At 51.2% G+C, this 19,682-nt stretch overlaps 1 protein-coding gene across 1 annotated transcript in view; it reads right to left on the reverse strand.

Moving 5' to 3' along the window:
* CDHR3 (cadherin related family member 3) overlaps nt 1-16,937 on the reverse strand; it is a 99,486-nt gene extending 82,549 nt beyond the window's left edge. Inside the window, exon 1 of the mRNA XM_075342568.1 lies at nt 16,734-16,937. Coding sequence (XP_075198683.1) covers nt 16,734-16,937 — 204 coding nt within the window. The remainder of the gene's footprint in view (nt 1-16,733) is intronic.
* Between the last annotated feature and the right edge of the window lie 2,745 nt (nt 16,938-19,682).

Here is a 19,682-nt window from a genome sequence, read left to right on the forward strand (position 1 = left end):
TTGAAGTATATTGCAAATAGCAAACCAGTTATATTATACAAGGTTGTGTCATTTTCAAAAAACCCTTCAGGTAAGGAAATGTGGGCACCAACTTTATGTAAATGGCCACCTTGTGTCAAATGCCTAATTACAGCCATTGGAAATACGCTATAGAGGGTCAGGCAAGTTGCATAATCTTTTTATTATATGCCAATAAGTTTGATGAAGGCACTAGGCTTTATCGTATAGTGTATGATTAATATTGCAACATTTTTTAAAGGGGTTGTCCAAGACTGAAGTATTAATGACCTATCAAAAGAAATGGTATCAATTGGAGATCAGTGGGGATCTTGATAACACAACAATCAAGCTAAAAACCTCAACAGCTGGAACTAAGGGTACCTTCACACTTAGCGATGCAGCAGCGATCCGACCAGCGATCTGACCTGGTCAGGATCGCTGCTGCATCGCTACATGGTCGCTGGTGAGCTGTCAAACAGGCAGATCTCACCAGCGACCAGTGAACAGCCCCCAGCCAGCAGCGACGTGCAAGCGACGCTGCGCTTGCACGGAGCCGGCGTCTGGAAGCTGCGGACACTGGTAACTAAGGTAAACATCGGGTATGGTTACCCGATGTTTACATTAGTTACCAGCGCACACCGCTTAGCTGTGCGTGCAGGGAGCAGGGAGCCGCGCACACTGAGCGCTGGCTCCTTGCTCTCCTAGCTACAGTACACATCGGGTTAATTAACCCGATGTGTACAGCAGCTACATGTGCAGAGAGCCGGAGCCGGCAGCACAGGCAGCGTGAGAGCTGCGAAGGCTGGTAACTAAGGTAAATATCGGGAAACCACCTTGGTTACCCGATGTTTATCTTAGTTACCAGCCTCCGCAGCTGCCAGACGCCGGCTCCTGCTCCCTGCTCGCTTCATTTGTCGCTCTCTCGCTGTCACACACAGCGATCTGTGTGTCACAGCGGGAGAGTGCTTTTGAAGAAAACGAACCAGGGCTGTGTGTAACGAGCAGCGATCTCGCAGCAGGGGCCAGATCGCTGCTCAGTGTCACACACAGCGAGACACACAGCTAATGAGGTCACTGCTGCGTCACAAAAAGCGTGACTCAGCAGCGATCTCGGCAGCGAGCTCGCTGTGTGTGAAGCACCCCTAAGAGATGTACAGTGGGTGAAATAGGTATTGAATACATCACCAATTTTCTAAGTAAATAGATTTCAAAAAGATGCTAATGACATGAATTTCTCACCAGAAGTCATTAACAACTCATCTAATCCACACAGGTAAAGAAATGAAGCCATAGGTGTCTATAAATTAAGTTATGAGTAATAATGAGAAATGACACAGGAAAAAATATTGAACACATGAAAAAAGAGAGGTTATAAAGCCATTGAAAGCAATCTTGCCACATAGTTAAAAAAAATATTATCAGCTGGTTTAACTGATGACCTATAAAAAAGTGTCTCATTACCAAGGTGCCACACAAGAAACATCTCATAATTGCTAAAACTTGTGAGCTTCACAAGACCCTCGCAACTCTCTTGTTGCAAAACATACAGATGGCATTGCTTGCAGAAGAATTTCTAAATTACAAAAGGTTCCAGTGAGCACTATTGGGGCCATAATCCCAAAGTGGGAAGAACATAATTTCACCATAAACTGGGTACGACCAGGTGCTTCCCACAAGATTTCAGACACAGAAGTGAAAGTAATTATCAGAATAATTGTTCAAAAGCCAAGAACCATCTGTGGAGAGCAACAGAAACACCTGAAATCAGTAGGAACAATTGATTCAAAGAAATTTATAAGTAATGAACACTCCCTCCATGGCCTGTATGCACAGCCGCAACGCATGACTTTGTTGCTGAACAAAAAACATGTTCAAACGCGTTTAAAATTTGCTCAACAACATGTAGACAAGTCTAAGCCTGAGAATATTGTCTGGTCAGATGAGATAAAAAAACTAAAGCGGGCTTTACACGCTACGATATATCTAACGAGATGTCGACGGGGTAACGTCGTAAGTGGCGCACATCCGGCATCGTTAGTGATATCGTAGCGTGTGACAGCTATGAACGAGCAGAAATACTCACCTTGTCGTTCATCGCTGACACGTTGCTCATTTTCTAAAAATCAAACGTCCTGTTGTTCATCCTACCCGGGACAGCACACATTGCTCCGTGTGACACCCCAAGAACGATGAACTGCAGCTTACCTGCGTCCCGCCGGCAATACTGAAGGAAAGAGGTGGCGGGATGTTTACGTCCCGCTCATCTCCGCCCCTCCGCTTCTATTGGCCGGCTGCTGTGTGACGTTGCGGTGACACCAAACGTCCCTCCCCCTTCAGGAAGTGGATGTTCGCTGCCCACAGCGAGGTCGTTTGGAAGGTAAGTACGTGTGACAGGGGGTTACAACATTGTGCGACACGTGCAAGAAATTGCCCGTGCCGCACAAACGATGGGGGCGTGTACAATCGCAAATGCAATCGCACAATACATTGTAACGTGTAAAGCAGCCTTTACTCTTTGGATGCCATAAAACACACCACATTTGGAGGTCAAAAGGCACTGCATATCACCCCAAAACAACATACCAACTGTGAAGTTTGTAGGTGTGGAACCTGTAAGGCTGTTTTTCAGCATACAGGTCTGGCAAACTTCATATTATTGAAGGAAGGATGAATGGACAAATGTACCAAGACATTCTTGATAAAAATCTGCTGTCATCTACCATGATGATGAAGATGAAACAAGAATGGAAATCTCAGCAAGACAATGATCCCTACACACAGCCAAGGGAACTCTCAATTGGTTTCAAAGAAAAAAAATAAAGCTGCTAAAATGGCCCAGCCGATCACCGGAGCTGAATCCAATAGACAATATATGGTAGGAACTAAAGCTCAAATTTCATAGAAGGAACCTGTGGCACCTTCAGCAGTTAAAAAGTGTTTGTGTGGAAGATGGACCAAAATCACACCTGAGCAATTTATGCCATTAGTTTTTCTATACAGGAGTCATATTGAAGTTGTCATTGACTCGCCCACCCCAGGGCTATGGGACACCCGGTGCCGGGCTGGACTAGTCCGGTGGTAGTCAGTGGTGGCTGGGCCCGGCTCCGTGGCCCTGGTGGGTGTCAGTAGAATATGTGGCTTGCTTGTTAATGGTTGTGTTCGTGACGCCACCTGTGGTATGCGGCTAATAAGCCGCCGCTGCTGTTTGAGGCCACCGGGATGATGTGATGGCAGCTATGGTGGTACTGCTCCCCACAGGTGGAGCAATGCCCGGGGCACAGTTGGTGCTTGTGAATGTCTATGCAGAGGAAATAACTGAGGCGACTTCAAAGGTGCAGTTCCAGTTCTTTACTCACAGTTCTCGTCAGGGCAGAAGGACCCTTGGACTGCTGGAACCTCTGTCAGGGACCTCCGTCTTCTGGGTGATTCAGAGTGTGAAATCCGGTACCCTTCTCTTAGTGTCTCCTTCTCTGCTGTCTTCACTAGCCTTGCCTTAGTTAAGATGGACCTGGCTCGGCCTCCACTACAGCCTCCAGGCTGGGGGGTCACCTGTCGGCTGATTACCCCTTTTCTGGACGGCTGCTATGGGTTCTGGCCCTGGGAGCTTACAACGTCCCTGGGCCTCGGTTTTTACTGTTTGGAGATTGTCTTTGCACTCCTCCAGTCTCTAGGGACCGTCCCCTGTCGCAGCTGGATCCCTCCACCGATGTCACTGTGGACCAGGCCACCGCAGCCTGCACCCCCGTGGCAGTTCTAGGGCCCTGCGTCCTTGGTACCCCTAGGCCTGCTCGTAGTAACTGTCAGGACTACCCGCGGCCCTGCGACCCCTTCTGTCTTCTACGTGGTGTCACCTGGACCTCTGGGTCCCAGGGTCTTCACCAGGAAGCGTCTCCTTCAGTTCCTCTGCTCCTGTCTGACTTGGAGCTTTCTTTCCTTCTTTCTTTCTTTCTTTCCTCCTCCTTGCCTGCCTCCAGCAGGCCTCCTCCTCCCTCCTTTCTCTCGTTCTTCTCCTCCAACTACATGCTGGCTCCTCACTCTCTCACTCCCTGAGGTAAACTGAAACTAACTTGACCTTCCTTTCTCTATCTGCTCTCTGGTGGCTCCTCCCACCTCCCCAGTTGCTAAGCTACCACCCTATGGGAGCAGGGATGGGTCTTACAGCCCCTCTCAGCATGCAGCATGGGAGGGTTGCCTGCCACTTTCCCTGGTCCTGTGTGTCCCTAGCAATGGGTGTAGAGTGGATTTACCAGGGGACCGGAGTTCACTCTCTTCCTCTCCCAGAATGGGGCATCACACCACTGATGGGGTGCAATGACCTGTGGCGACGGAAGCCTCAGGGGCGCCACACTCCCCCACAGCAAATCCCAGCACGTCCTCGGGCTGAAAAACAACAAAAACATGTGGAGAACTGCAAAACATTTTTGTATGCAAAGTAATAAAACAATAAAACATTTCTTCCCTTTATGGGAGGCACATATCAGTAAACGTTGCGAACTTCTTATAAAGAAACTATGTGTGCACTTCCAGTTCATTGCACGGTTTGGGCACTTCCCCCATAATTCTGGTAGGGGGCACAACGGGTGCAACTATCTACATTTTCGGCTACAACAAGTCCAGTAGCCCGGCAGTTCGTTTCTTTCAATCAAACAATAATGGGACGAAATCAACCAGCCATTAAGTCCAATGGCCTGGTTACATAGGACACATAAACAACATACCAGCCACTAAGTCCAGTGGCCTGGTAGGACATAACACATACACTTCCACCGGGGCCCACATTCCAGTTCAGTGGCCCGGTAGCACATAACATGGGGGGTGACGTCTTCAAAAAGCATCAGGGGCAGTACAGCAGGAAAGGGTGTCATCTTCGAAAAGAATAAGGGGCAAAACACAAGGGACTTCTTCAAAAAGAATGAGGTGCTATGTACAGTTCAGCAACTCCTTACTTCTTAACTTCTTTACATGTAGGGATTCTTCTCCGGCTCCCCACCTGGCAGCAGGTAAACAGCGGTCAGCACAGTCTGCGTCTCCTGCGTGGCTGTAGCAGGCCTGCTGCAAGATGCTGCGGCCTGGGCCTGATCTGAGGTAGTGCTGCTGGCTTGCATAGGGTTACTGGCTGGCGCGAGGCTGCTGGCTTGCAGGGGGTTACCAGCCATACGGCGCCACTCTGGCTCTTCTGGGGCTGCCTCCTTGTCTTGGCGGGCCGCGCCTGGCATGGCGGCGGCCTGGGTTGGAGTCGCTGCTGCGGTGAGATCTTGGCGGGCCGCACCTGGCGTAGCTGCGGCCCGGATCGGCGTCGCCGTGTCGGGCGTCTCTCCAGGGACCGCGGGCATGGCAGCGGGGGTTGGGGCTCTCGCGCCGGCAGGGGCATTAAATGACTCACCCCTCAGTTGCATCTCCGGTGTTCTGGTGGTCGCTGTCTTGCTGCAGGGTGCTGGTATCGGAGCTGCGGTCGTGGCACGCGCGCCTGCAGGAGGACCGGGCAGGAACCCCACCTGGCAATCCGGGCTCCGCCGGCTGGGGGTGTCACTCTCTTTACCCGGCTCTGCAGCGGCGGCTTGATCTTCTCCGCTCTCCAGGACGCAGGACACAACCCGGTTCTGAGGTGCGTGTCCCGGCTCGGCCACTCCTCCTCTGGCCGCTCGTTGCTCGGCGTCCATCCTTTTAGCTTCTTCACGCGCCATCTTTTCTTCCTCCGCCTTCTATGGCGGGCACCGCTTCGAGCGCTTTTCTTGGACAAGGGGGCGGGGCTTCTCTTCGCGCCCTTTCTTCTTGCACGCCCCCCTTCTTCCCGCTCTCAGCAGCGCTAATGGCGGCGGTTTCTCAGTAAAGTACACAGTCTGTCACACGGTTCTCCAGGCGCACAGTACCCGGTTAGACCGGGCACGAAATCCTGTTCGTGACGCCAAAATTGACTCGCCCACCCCAGGGCTATGGGACACCCGGTGCCGGGCTGGACTAGTCCGGTGGTAGTCAGTGGTGGCTGGGCCCGGCTCCGTGGCCCTGGTGGGTGTCAGTAGAATATGTGGCTTGCTTGTTAATGGTTGTGTTCGTGACGCCACCTGTGGTATGCGGCTAATAAGCCGCCACTGCTGTTTGAGGCCACCGGGATGATGTGATGGCAGCTATGGTGGTACTGCTCCCCACAGGTGGAGCAATGCCCGGGGCACAGTTGGTGCTTGTGAATGTCTATGCAGAGGAAATAACTGAGGCGACTTCAAAGGTGCAGTTCCAGTTCTTTACTCACAGTTCTCGTCAGGGCAGAAGGACCCTTGGACTGCTGGAACCTCTGTCAGGGACCTCCGTCTTCTGGGTGATTCAGAGTGTGAAATCCGGTACCCTTCTCTTAGTGTCTCCTTCTCTGCTGTCTTCACTAGCCTTGCCTTAGTTAAGATGGACCTGGCTCGGCCTCCACTACAGCCTCCAGGCTGGGGGGTCACCTGTCGGCTGATTACCCCTTTTCTGGACGGCTGCTATGGGTTCTGGCCCTGGGAGCTTACAACGTCCCTGGGCCTCGGTTTTTACTGTTTGGAGATTGTCTTTGCACTCCTCCAGTCTCTTGGGACCGTCCCCTGTCGCAGCTGGATCCCTCCACCGATGTCACTGTGGACCAGGCCACCGCAGCCTGCAGCCCCGTGGCAGTTCTAGGGCCCTGCGTCCTTGGTACCCCTAGGCCTGCTCGTAGTAACTGTCAGGACTACCCGCGGCCCTGCGACCCCTTCTGTCTTCTACGTGGTGTCACCTGGACCTCTGGGTCCCAGGGTCTTCACCAGGAAGCGTCTCCTTCAGTTCCTCTGCTCCTGTCTGACTTGGAGCTTTCTTTCCTTCTTTCTTTCTTTCTTTCCTCCTCCTTGCCTGCCTCCAGCAGGCCTCCTCCTCCCTCCTTTCTCTCGTTCTTCTCCTCCAACTACATGCTGGCTCCTCACTCTCTCACTCCCTGAGGTAAACTGAAACTAACTTGACCTTCCTTTCTCTATCTGCTCTCTGGTGGCTCCTCCCACCTCCCCAGTTGCTAAGCTACCACCCTATGGGAGCAGGGATGGGTCTTACAGCCCCTCTCAGCATGCAGCATGGGAGGGTTGCCTGCCACTTTACCTGGTCCTGTGTGTCCCTAGCAATGGGTGTAGTGTGGATTTACCAGGGGACCGGAGTTCACTCTCTTCCTCTCCCAGAATGGGGCATCACACCACTGATGGGGTGCAATGACCTGTGGCGACGGAAGCCTCAGGGGCGCCACATCATCACAAACAAAGACTTTTGTATGAAGCATTAAATATGTTTCAGTAAGCATGTTCAATACGTTTTCCCCTGTGTCATTTGTCATTATTACACATTACTAAATTTATGGATGTCTATTGTTTGATATCTTTGCCTGTGTGGGTCGAATGACTTATTACTAATATCTGGTGAGAAATTCATGTCAATAGCACCTTTAGACAGAGGTGTATCTAGGCTTTCTGGCACCCGGGGCAAGATTTCAGTTTAGCGCCCCCCCACCCCCCATGTGACCAATCATTCATATGTGATTTGCACACTGACAGTCACGTGATGATGAGCTGCTCTTAATAATTTAATTCTCTTAATGTTCAAAGAGAAACATATGAAGAAAAGCCAGTTGTCACATGCAAGCATGAAAATCACATATGAGTGGAGTGGCCAAATGATGACTGCTGGAACCAGACGCAGAGCTGAATCCTGACAGGGAGTATATTACACGCTGTTATGATTGGGCTACAGTGCTTAATTTTATAAGTAATGGGGTTGTAAAGGTTTGAGATGAAAATCTGCAGTTACTATGTGACTGCAGACTTCTGAATTCTTACAGTGCACACACTGCCCGCTGTCAGGATTCTCTGGTGCCGATGGTCAGAGTGGGAGGTCATGAAACTGCAATTATGTGATTTACATATATGTAGTCACGTGCTGACTAGACATGCGTGGCCTCGCTCAAAATGAATTGAGTGAGGCTGGACACGTCAAATCAGAATGTGGCCAGAAATCTAAAAATCTCATGCTTGCTCTCACATGACCGTCCACTATTGTCACTAGCACCGGAGAATCCCAAATGTGTGCACAGTATGCATTGTGAGAATTCAGAAGCCTGCAGTCACCTAGAGTCACTGCAAAATTTCATCTCAAACTTAGACAAGCCCTTTACTTATACAATTAAGCAGTGTATCCCAATTCTAAGTAAAGGGGTTGTCCAATCTTACAATTTATGAATTGTTACTTGTGTACAGGATCATAGCTAATAACAGCACCAGAATCACCAGAGGTACAGAAATACATAATTGTAACACCCAACAGTACAGAAAGACAGCATCACAACCACCAGCAATACAGAAATTCCTAATCAGATCCCAGCACTTAAGAAATGCATCCATATAACCCCATCAGTACAGAAACACAGCATCAAAACCCTCATTGATACAGAAATACATAATCAGAACCACAAGCAGTACATGGTACATTAATTGTAATGTTAGGTCCAACCCATACACATTTGTATTCCATGAACAACTTCCAGTACATCCAGGGCTGGCTCCAGGTTTTTGTGGGCCCTGGGCAAAAGAGTCTCAGTCGGCCCCATACACACATAGAAATGCACATATACATATTTAAAGATAAATTCACAAGAATACATCTAAATAGACAAATCTATACACAGTCATATACACTGACATACATAGATACACATCATACATGCACACACAGACACATTAGAAATATTAATAAGGGGAAGCCGGCAGCAGCCTCACTCACCTCCCTGCTTGTCTCCCATACAGCTCCTCCTGGGCATGTGGCTGTCCTGCGCTTATTGGTGGCCATGGCTAACAGACATGACCGCACACAGAGCACACTGACACTGCTATATACATCACAGGAGAGGCCGCAGACATACAGCAATGGGGGAACATACAGCTCCAGAGGGGGGCATATAGCTCTGAAGTGGCATACAGCACTGAGGTGGGGGGACATACAGCTCTTGGGGTGTACAGCACTGGGGTGGGGGAGATACAGCTCTGGGGGGTATACAGCTGTGGGGTGGTATACCGCACTGGGGTGGGGGGACATACAGCTCTGGGGGTATAGCGCACTGGAGTGGGGAGACAGACACTTCTGGGGGGTATACAGTACTGGGGTCGGTGGACAGACAGTTCTGGGGGTATACAGCACTAGTGTCAGGGGACATACAGTTCTGGGAGCATACAGCACTGGTGTGGGGGGACAGACAGTTCTGGGGTATACAGCACTGGGGTCAGGGGACAGACAGTTCTGGGGGGTATACAGCACTGGGGTCAAGGGACAGACAGTTCTGGGGGGCATACAGCACTGGGGTCAAGGGACAGACACAGACAGTTCTGGGGTTATACAGCACTGGGGTGGAGGCACAGACAGTTCCCGGTGTATACGGCACTTCAGTAGGGGGACAGAGTTCTGGGGGTATACACCACTGGGGTGGAGACAGACACTTCTGGTGGTATACAGTACTGGGGTGGGGGGGACACACAGTTCTGGGGGTATACAGCACTGGGGTGGGGGGGACAGACAGTACTGGGTGTATACAGCACTAAGGTGGGGGTATACAGCACTGGGGTGGTGGGGACAAACAGTTCTGGGGTATACAGCACTGGAGTGCATGGGACAGATAGTACTGGGGGTATACAGCACTGGGGTGCGTGGGACAGATAGTACTGGGTGTATACAGCTCTGGGGTGAGTGGGACAGATAGTACTGGGGGTATACAGCTCTTGGGTGCGTGGGACAGATAGTACTGGGGTTATACAGCTCTGGGGTGTGTAGGACAGATAGTACTGGGGGTATACAGCTCTGGGGTGTTTGGGACAGATAGTATCGGGGGTATACAACTCTGGGGTGTCTGGGGCAGATAGTACTGGGGGTATACAGCTCTGGGGTGCGTGGGGCAGATAGTACTGGGGTACACAGCTCTGGGGTGCGTGGGGAAGCTAGTACTGGGGGTATACAGCTCTGGGGTGTGTGGGGCAGATAGTACTGGGGGTATACAGCTCTGGGATGCTTGGGGCAGATAGTACTGGGGGTATACAGCACAGGGATGGGGAGGATGACATACAGCTCAGCGGTATGTTAATGCTTCGGCTCCTCTGTGGTTAAGCCTAGAATGTATTGGCTCCTTCCATGTTAGTGGGCATGACCAGCTTAATTACAAATTGTCATACCTTGAAGGAGCCCGTACAGTCTAGCATCTACCTTCATCTGTTTGTGAGGAGCGCACAGTGCGTGCTAGCTTCGCCCACAGACGAACTTAGACCCTGCACGCAGCAGTGAAAGCTCCGTTCAGGTGAGGAGTTAAGAGCCAGCGAACCAGGAAAGTTGGGCTGCTGGCAGGAGCTCTACAGTACCCGGAACTCAGCCCGGGGGCAGCAGCATACTGTTAGGGCCAGATGGACGGGCAGACCAGGGAGGTGGATCCACTGGGCCGAACTCCCTGATGAGGGAAAGGAGTCCGGTAGCCGGAGCACTTTAGGTAGCAGGACAGTCCGTGCACTGGAACACAATGGAGAAGTCCCTGGGACCACGAGGTCACTGATGGTGGTCCGGGTGACGGAGCTCAGGTTCGGAAGCCGTGATGATGTCAGGCGGGGTCCGGAACCGTTGGAGCGAGATGACGGGTCACCGCAGGGAACCGAGATGGTACGGACTGTCAGGATGGCAGATGGGCAGCGTTCGGGGTTCGAGATACAGCAGGACCGGATGGCGATGCAGGATCGGCTCTAGAAGACAGAGAGGTAAGTATCTCACAGAACACAAGGAGACCTGACTCCTAGCTTGGGAAAACACGAAGAACAGGCCCCGCTCCCTTGGACATTTACCCCCTTTATACCCTGTACCTGTTTGCATCATTTCCTGTCAGTGGACACTGGCCCTTTAAGAAAGGGTCAGTGACCGCGCGCGCCCTAATGCGCATGCGCGCGGCCCGGGTGCCAGAAGCCAGGGCAGGAAGCTGAGAGGAGGACGCAGCAGAGCCGGCCAGGGACTGGGAAGCCAACGGGCGCCGGGAGCGGGGACCAGGAGGCCTGGGAAGCGCGGGCACTGGAGGCTGGGGAGCGGGGAGCGTGGCAGGTGAGCCGGGGAGCGGAGCAGAGGACCCGGGGAGCGGAGCAGAGGACCCGGGGAGCGTGACAGTACCCCCCCCACGCCCCCCTCCCCGCAACCGGGACAGGAAGGCACGGATCAGAGGAGTGCCCACGTTCTCCCTGGGCTCCCAGGACCTATCCTCAGGACCATACCCTTCCCAGTCCACCAGGAAGAACTGTCGACCTCGTACGGTCTTCATGGCCACGATATCCCTTACCGCATAGATGTCGTCCTCAGCAATAGGAGGAGGAGCCGGACTGGCAGCAGCGGAGAAGGGACCAAGGACAACCGGCTTGAGCAGAGACACGTGGAAGGAGTTGGGTATCCTCATCGTGGCCGGGAGCTGTAGTTTGTAGGAGACCTCATTGATCTTGCCGAGGACTTTAAATGGTCCGATGTAGCGAGGTCCCAGCTTGTAGGATGGTATCTTCAGTTGGATGTATTTGGAAGCAAGCCAGACGAGATCTCCCGGAGAGAAACACGGAGGATCCAGACGTCTCTTGTCCGCGTGTCTCTTCATCCGCAGGGATGCACGTGCAAGGGAGGCCTTAACTGAGTCCCAAATGGTTGTAAAGTCACGGAGTACTGCATCAGCAGCAGGGATGTCCGAGGAAGAGGATACAGGCAAGGGGACAGACGGCTGAAGTCCGTAGACAACATGGAAGGGAGAACTGGAGGAGGACTCACTGACGTGGTGGTTATGGGAGAATTCAGCCCAAGGAAGAAGCGTAGACCAATCGTCATGATGGGCGTTGACGTAGTGACGTAAGAAGGAGGTCAATATCTGATTGACCCGTTCCACTTGGCCGTTCGACTGAGGATGGTAGGCCGAAGAAAAGTCCAAAGTCACTCCCAGATGTTTACAGAGAGCCCTCCAGAAGCGGAGGTGAACTGAGTTCCTCTGTCGGACACTATGTGTGATGGAAAGCCATGCAAGCGGAAGATGTGATGTATATAGGCGTCCGCGAGTTCCTGGGCAGAGGGCAGTCCAGCCATAGGGACGAAATGAGCCATTTTAGAGAACCGATCCACCACGACCCATATGACTGTGTGTCCGGAGGACAATGGCAAGTCCGTAATAAAGTCCATCGCTATGTGTTGCCAGGGAACTGAGGGTATGGGCAGAGGCAGAAGACGGCCATATGGCAGGTGTTTGGGAGTCTTGTTCCTGGCACAGGAGGAGCAGGCAGAGACAAAAGAGGCGACGTCCGTGCGAAGAGATGGCCACCAGTAATGACGTGCAATCGCACTCCATGTTCTCTTCTGACCTGCATGACCGGCTGTTTTCGAGGCATGGCCCCAGTGTAACACTTTTTGCCTGTCAGTCTCAGAGACATAGGTCTTCCCAGGCGGTATCTGGGCCAGGGTGACAGGAGCCACCGGAATGATCTTACTAGGACAGATGATGGGTTGGAATGTCTCTTCCTCCTGCTCCATGGGCATGAAAGACCTAGACAAGGCATCAGCGCGTACATTCTTGTTCGCGGGTCGGAAATGGAGCTGGAAGCCGAACCGGGCAAAGAACAAGGACCACCTGGTTTGCCGGGGGTTCAGTCGCTGAGCCGTCCGCAGGTATTCCAGGTTTTTGTGGTCCGTGTAAATAATGACGGGGTACACTGCTCCTTCCAGAAGACAGCGCCATTCCTCCAGAGCCAGTTTGACTGCCAATAGTTCTCGGTCACCGATGGTGTAGTTGCGTTCAGGTGCTGAGAAGCTCTTGGAGAAGAAACCGCAAGTCACCATCTTCCCGGAGGAGGACTTCTGCATGAGCACTGCTCCGGCTCCCGAGGAGGAGGCATCCACCTCCAAGGTGAACTGGCGGTTTAACTCTGGACGGTGGAGTACAGGAGAGGAGGCAAAGGCTCGCTTTAGAGAGCCAAACGCGGCGTCGGCCGCAGGTGACCAGTCCTTTGGATTAGCCCCCTTCTTGGTCAAGGCGGAAAGAGGAGCAGTCAGAGCCGAGAAGTGAGGAATAAACTGGCGGTAATAGTTGGCGAATCCCAGAAAGCGTTGGATTGCCTTGAGTCCAGAAGGAGGAGGCCAGTTGAGAACGGAAGAGACCTTCTTTGGATCCATCTGCAGTCCGGTATCGGTGATGAGGTAACCCAGGAAGGGGAGAGAAGACTGTTCGAAGACGCACTTCTCGTACTTGGCGTACAGGCGATTCTCTCTCAGTCTTTGTAGAACCAGTTGCACGTTCTCTCGGTGGGTCTGGAGGTCCGGAGAGAAGACAAGGATGTCATCCAGATATACCACCACACAAACGTAGAGAAGGTCCCGGAACACATCGTTCACTAATTCTTGGAAGACTGCTGGTGCGTTACACAGGCCGAAGGGCATCACGCAGTATTCATAGTGCCCATCGCGAGTGTTGAACGCGGTCTTCCATTCATCCCCTGAGCGGATACGGACCAGGTTGTAGGCACCCCGAAGATCCAACTTGGTGAACACACGAGCTCCTCTGAGCCGATCAAACAATTCGGGGATGAGCGGCAGGGGGTACTTGTTTTTTACGGTGATTAGGTTCAATCCCCGGTAGTCTATACATGGGCGTAAGTCGCCCTCTTTCTTCTTTACGAAGAAGAAGCCTGCTCCAGCAGGAGAGGAGGATCTCCGAATGAATCCCTTAGCCAGGCTCTCTGTGATGTACGTAGACATGGCCCTTGTTTCGGCTGGAGACAGTGGATATATCCGTCCTCGAGGTGGTGTAGTTCCCGGGAGCAGGTCAATGGCACAATCGTAAGGACGATGTGGCGGAAGTACTTCGGACTCCTTCTTATCAAAGACGTCCACGAAGGACCAATAGGCTGAGGGCAGTCCCGGTAGGGACTCGGGAACCGGAGGTCGGCGGATAGGTTGTATGGTCTTCAGACAGTTCTCATGGCAAGAAGACCCCCATCGAGTGATATCGCCAGTGCCCCAGCTGACTGAAGGCTCGTGTGTCCGCAACCAAGGAAGGCCCAGCAGGATTTGATGGGACATGTGTGGGAGGACGTAGAGAGCGATGTTCTCGGTGTGCAGAGCACCGATACGCAGTTCAAGCGGCTTGGTGATCCAGGAGATGGTGTCAGAGAGGGGTCTCCCATCCACAGAGGCAATCACAAGAGGTTTGGCGAGTGGAGTAACAGGCACCTGGTACTTGTCCACCGTGGCCTGCTGGATGAAATTGCCTGCTGCCCCAGAATCGAGGTACGCCTCAGCCGTAAACCGCGTCTCTCCCGTTGTCACTTGCACAGTCCATGTAACTGGGTCTGAGAGAGTCCCAGCACCTAGGGTGGCCTCTCCTACCAACCCTAGGCTTTGGAGTTTCCCGGCCTCTCTGGACAGGAGCGTAGCAGGTGTGTGCCCTCTCCGCAGTAGAAGCAGAGACCCTTGGCGAGCCGCTCTGCTCGGCGTTGTTCAGACTGTCGCACCCGGTCGATCTGCATGGGCTCATGGACGGAGACACCAGAGGCCGTTGACTGGAGTACGGCGGGCTTCTGTGGAGGAGAGGAATGCCTTACCGGACGTCTCTCACGGGACACCTCTTTGGACCGCTCCTGAAAGCGTATGTCCACTCGAGTCGCTAGGGTAATCAGGGCGTCCAGGGTGGACGGTACGTCACGTCCAGCCAGCTCATCTTTGATTCGACCCGAGAGTCCTTCCCAGAAGGCGGCGGTTAGGGCCTCGTTATTCCACCCGAGTTCTGAAGCCAAGGTGCGGAAACGGATGGCGTATTGACCCACTGTCAGAGTTCCCTGACGTAACCGGAGAAGAGATGAAGCAGACGCGGAGGCGCGTCCGAGTTCGTCAAAGGTGCTGCGAAAGGCCTGCAGGAACTCCTGGAGGTTCTTGGTCATAGGGTCCTCCTTCTCCCACAAGGGGTTCATCCACGCCAGTGCCTCGCCCTCTAGGTGAGACATGATGAAGGCGACCTTGGCTTGGTCGGAGGCAAACAAATGTGGCAGCTGCGTGAAATGGAGGGAGCATTGGTTTATAAACCCCCTGCAGGTCTTGGGATCTCCGGCGTACCGGGGTGGTGAGGCCAAACGCAGTCTGGAAGCATCCGAGGAGGCTGCCACGGGAGCGGGGGCCGTGGATTGACTAGTGGAGACCCGGGGCGCTGAAGATGTGACCGAGGCTTGTAGCGTGTTCAAGCGGGCGTCCACGGAGGTCATAAAGTTCAGCATGCGGGTCTGGACTTCACGCTGGCGTTGGAGTTCCTCATGCAAGGCCGCTAGTGCTTCGGCGGGATCCATGGCCTGTTCTTACTGTTAGGGCCAGATGGACGGGCAGACCCGGGAGGTGGATCCACTGGGCCGAACTCCCTGATGAGGGAAAGGAGTCCGGTAGCCGGAGCACTTTAGGTAGCAGGACAGTCCGTGCACTGGAACACAATGGAGAAGTCCCTGGGACCACGAGGTCACTGATGGTGGTCCGGGTGACGGAGCTCAGGTTCGGAAGCCGTGATGATGTCAGGCGGGGTCCGGAACCGTTGGAGCGAGATGACGGGTCACCGCAGGGAACCGAGATGGTACGGACTGTCAGGATGGCAGATGGGCAGCGTTCGGGGTTCGAGATACAGCAGGACCGGATGGCGATGCAGGATCGGCTCTAGAAGACAGAGAGGTAAGTATCTCACAGAACACAAGGAGACCTGACTCCTAGCTTGGGAAAACACGAAGAACAGGCCCCGCTCCCTTGGACATTAACCCCCTTTATACCCTGTACCTGTATGCATCATTTCCTGTCAGTGGACACTGGCCCTTTAAGAAAGGGTCAGTGACCGCGCGCGCGCCCTAATGCGCATGCGCGCGGCCCGGGTGCCAGAAGCCAGGGCAGGAAGCTGAGAGGAGGACGCAGCAGAGCCGGCCAGGGACTGGGAAGCCGACGGGCGCCGGGAGCGGGGACCAGGAGGCCTGGGAAGCGCGGGCACTGGAGGCTGGGGAGCGGGGAGCGTGGCAGGTGAGCCGGGGAGCGGAGCAGAGGACCCGGGGAGCGGAGCAGAGGACCCGGGGAGCGTGACACATACATCACCGCCCTTGATGACAGCCAGGAGCTGATGCCAGCCCTGGCCGCCGTGGAGACTCAGACTGCTGCATCAGTCAGCATGACAGCGCCCCCCCCTGACACTGCGCCCCTCTGCTTTAGAAATATATTTACTTAGAAAATTGGTGACATTTTCAATAATTATTTCACCCATGATTTCTGCCCCATATGTCACTAAGTTCAAATTGCCAGTAGAGCGGTTTTCAGCTCATCAGTGGAGAGAAATCAGACCTAAAGTGATTTGAGTTTATTTTATATTTAGATCATCAATATTTCAGTCCTGGGCAAACTTTGAAAGATAAAGTTCAGTACTCGGCATTGACTATTAAACACTTCATGGGGCTGCTGTATTCTGCCCTTTTCATTGTATAGTTTCGGACATGGCTGGTGAATTTTTTAGCTAATAATGGGGGTGCCGGATGTTGCCCTACCACCGATCTCTTATAGATCAATCATTATTATTTGCATTCTGGATAGCTCTGTAAAGTAATTGTAAGTTTTAGCAGTAGAAGGATTTTCCAAATCAAACCTTGGAAAAATGTGTAACTTTACAAATTGTCATTAACACGGTCTTAAAAAAATCTTACCAAATAGTTTGGGGGCTTTGCATCAATTCTGAAGGCACTGGTAAGTGGGTTGCTGTTTATAATTTGGGGAGTTATTAATAATGAAGTGGTGGTCACGGAGAATGAGTAGACCACTATTCCAGCTGGTTGGTTTTCCGCCAATGAAGTTGTATTAGGCAGTCCAATAAACAGTGATGTACCTCCTCCTGTTAATAAACATAACATGCTGTAAAATACTGTAAATACTATAATGTGGAGTATACTGTACACAGTATCTTTATATTCACTCAGTTCTTTTATGGACCTTTTAGAAGATAAAGTCATTTTATGCTAAGGTGCTTAGATCACTGTAAATAATGGTGAAAGAATGACACTTGACATGAGTGTAAATAGGAGCACAATTATTTTTTCAGCACACAATAGAATTATATACATGCAAAGTGGTAAAGTGTTGTTTAACTAGAACTACTGAGGTAGTCATTTTGACTACTTTGCACTATGTATTTCTATATAGGTGTCACGAGTCCAGTAGTTCTAGTGTTAAACTAATCCTTAAAACCCACTGAAAAAATGACAATACACAAATGTCTCACTTTGGTTTTGGTTATCAATTTTTGATAGTTCAAAAAATCTTTCATATATAACTTTCCATTACTATTGCTATTACTTTCCCATGTATTCACAAGTTTTCTCAATATAATTTCATATGCTTCTCAGAATTTCCTTTATTGGCAGAAATAAATTGTTTCCCTAGTGATGATCACCTATTTAAAGTGAATCTGTCAGGTCCCTTATGCCATCCAAGCCAGCAGCATTCACATTTGCACATCAAAATTCCCTTTCTATCCAGCCCTGTATAACATAATTGTCTAAAAAATCAATGTGCAAAAAAAGGATTAATTACCTCAGTTTTTGTATGCAAATTAGGGCATTGATTAGTTGAAGGGGCGTTGTTTCCCCTGACTAGTCGGCCCTCTTTCCATGTTATCAGGCCACTGTGGGCGTGATGACATGATTTCCATGAGGCAGCATCACCGCAAGCTTATAGAAATTTTGTGCATGCATATAGCGTGGCTCATTTCAGCAGCATCAGTGTGTCTCAAGCCAGGGGTACGCATCTCGGCTTCAGAGAAGCGCATTAGGCAAGATTGGAAAACAGCTTCTGCACTTCTGATCATGCAAAGTGCTCCTCTCTATAGCCGGGATGCGTACACCCAGCTTGAGAGGCATACTGACACTGTTGAAATGAGCCGCGTGAATGCATAAGATTTCCATGAGGTGGCGGTGTGAGCGGCTCATGGAAATCATGTCATCATTCCCACAGGGGCATGATGACATGGAAAGAAGGCTGACTAGTCTGGGGAAACAATGGCCCTTCGACAAGTCAAGGCTCTAATTTGAATACAAAAAAACTGAGGTAATAAATGCTTTTTTTACACATTGATTTTAGAGAATGATGTTATACAGGACTGGTTAGGAAGTGAATTTTGAAGTGCAAATGTGAATGCTGCTGGCTTGGATGGAATATGGGACCTGACAGGTTCTCTTTAAGTAGATGCAATCTAATGTTTTACAGTAGTATGTGTGACTGTTGCTGTATCGGCAATGACAAATGATTGCTAGTAGTTCCAATAGCGGGATCTACGGAGTCTTTAGCTGCCAAGCCTGTGGTGATCCGCTGATGACCAGGGAAAACTTGCTATTGAAATCTGTTATGGTTGCCTTAAGTGTTTCTAACAAGTAGGAGCATGTCTGTACTTACCCTTTACATGTGTAAAATATTCATGTGTAATGATGTGTAAATTATCACTAAGAAGTGATTCATCAAAAAGCATATAGCTGCTCCAAACAAACAGAGCTCCTCTTGTGTCAAGCACTGTGTAAATTAGCAATTCAAACAACCATGTCAGTATTTGAAATCTCCTAGAAATGTCCTTAAAGCATCAATCACTTGTTTGAAGTTTGACACAAGGAAGAGAATTTGTGACTTTGAGCTATTGGAACTGCTAGAGCTTCTCAATGGCACAAGATATATGTCTACAGTTTATGTGGTGGTGGAGTGTAAGGAATCCCAGAGAAAATCAGAATAAGATGATGTTTATTGAGTCTAAAGGCCGCTTTACACGCTGCGATCTCGCCAGCAAGATTGCTAGCGTGCGTACCCGCCCCCGTCAGTTGTGCGTCACAAGCAAATCGCTGCCCAGGGCGCACAACGTCGCTCGTACCCGTCACACTACCTACCTGCCTAGCGACGTCGCTGTGACCGGCGAACCGCCTCCTTTCTAAGGGGACGGTTCGTTCAGCGTCACAGCGATGTCACTAAGCGGCCGCCCAATAGAAGCGGAGGGGGCAGAGATGAGTGGGACGAACATCCCGCCCACCTCCTTCATTCCTCATTGCGGACGGCCGCAGGTACGGTGAGGTTTCTCGTTCCTGCGGTGTCACACATAGCGATGTGTGCTACCGCAGGAACGACAAACAACATCGTACTTGCAGCAGCAACGATATTTGGGAATGGAGCATGGTGTCAACGAGCAACAATAAGGTGAGTATTTTTGCTCGTTAGCGGTCGCTCGTACGTTTCACATGCAACGACATTGCTAACGAGGCCGGATGTGCGTCACGAATTCCGTGACCCCAGCGACATCGTGTTACCGATGTCATTGAGTGTAAAGCGGCCTTAAGCCAACTGCAACATTTCAACCATTCCCTACTGGTCATTGGTCAGTTTAATTTTTTTTGTGAATGGTTGTTGTCACGCACAATAAACAATATTTTCATCCTATGCTCCACTCCATTTTCATTCATTGTAATGTAGTGCTCTGTTTTACAAACCACATGCCCCTCTAACAGAATTGGACAGTAAAGTAACTGCTGAAACAAGAATCATCAGAGATGCAACTAGAGCATGGATGTATAACAATATCAGTTGGAAATATATATTGATACAGTAGACTAAGGAACAAATAT

This window comes from Anomaloglossus baeobatrachus, chromosome 4, assembly GCF_048569485.1.
Source record: "Anomaloglossus baeobatrachus isolate aAnoBae1 chromosome 4, aAnoBae1.hap1, whole genome shotgun sequence".
Classification (NCBI taxonomy): domain Eukaryota; kingdom Metazoa; phylum Chordata; class Amphibia; order Anura; family Aromobatidae; genus Anomaloglossus; species Anomaloglossus baeobatrachus.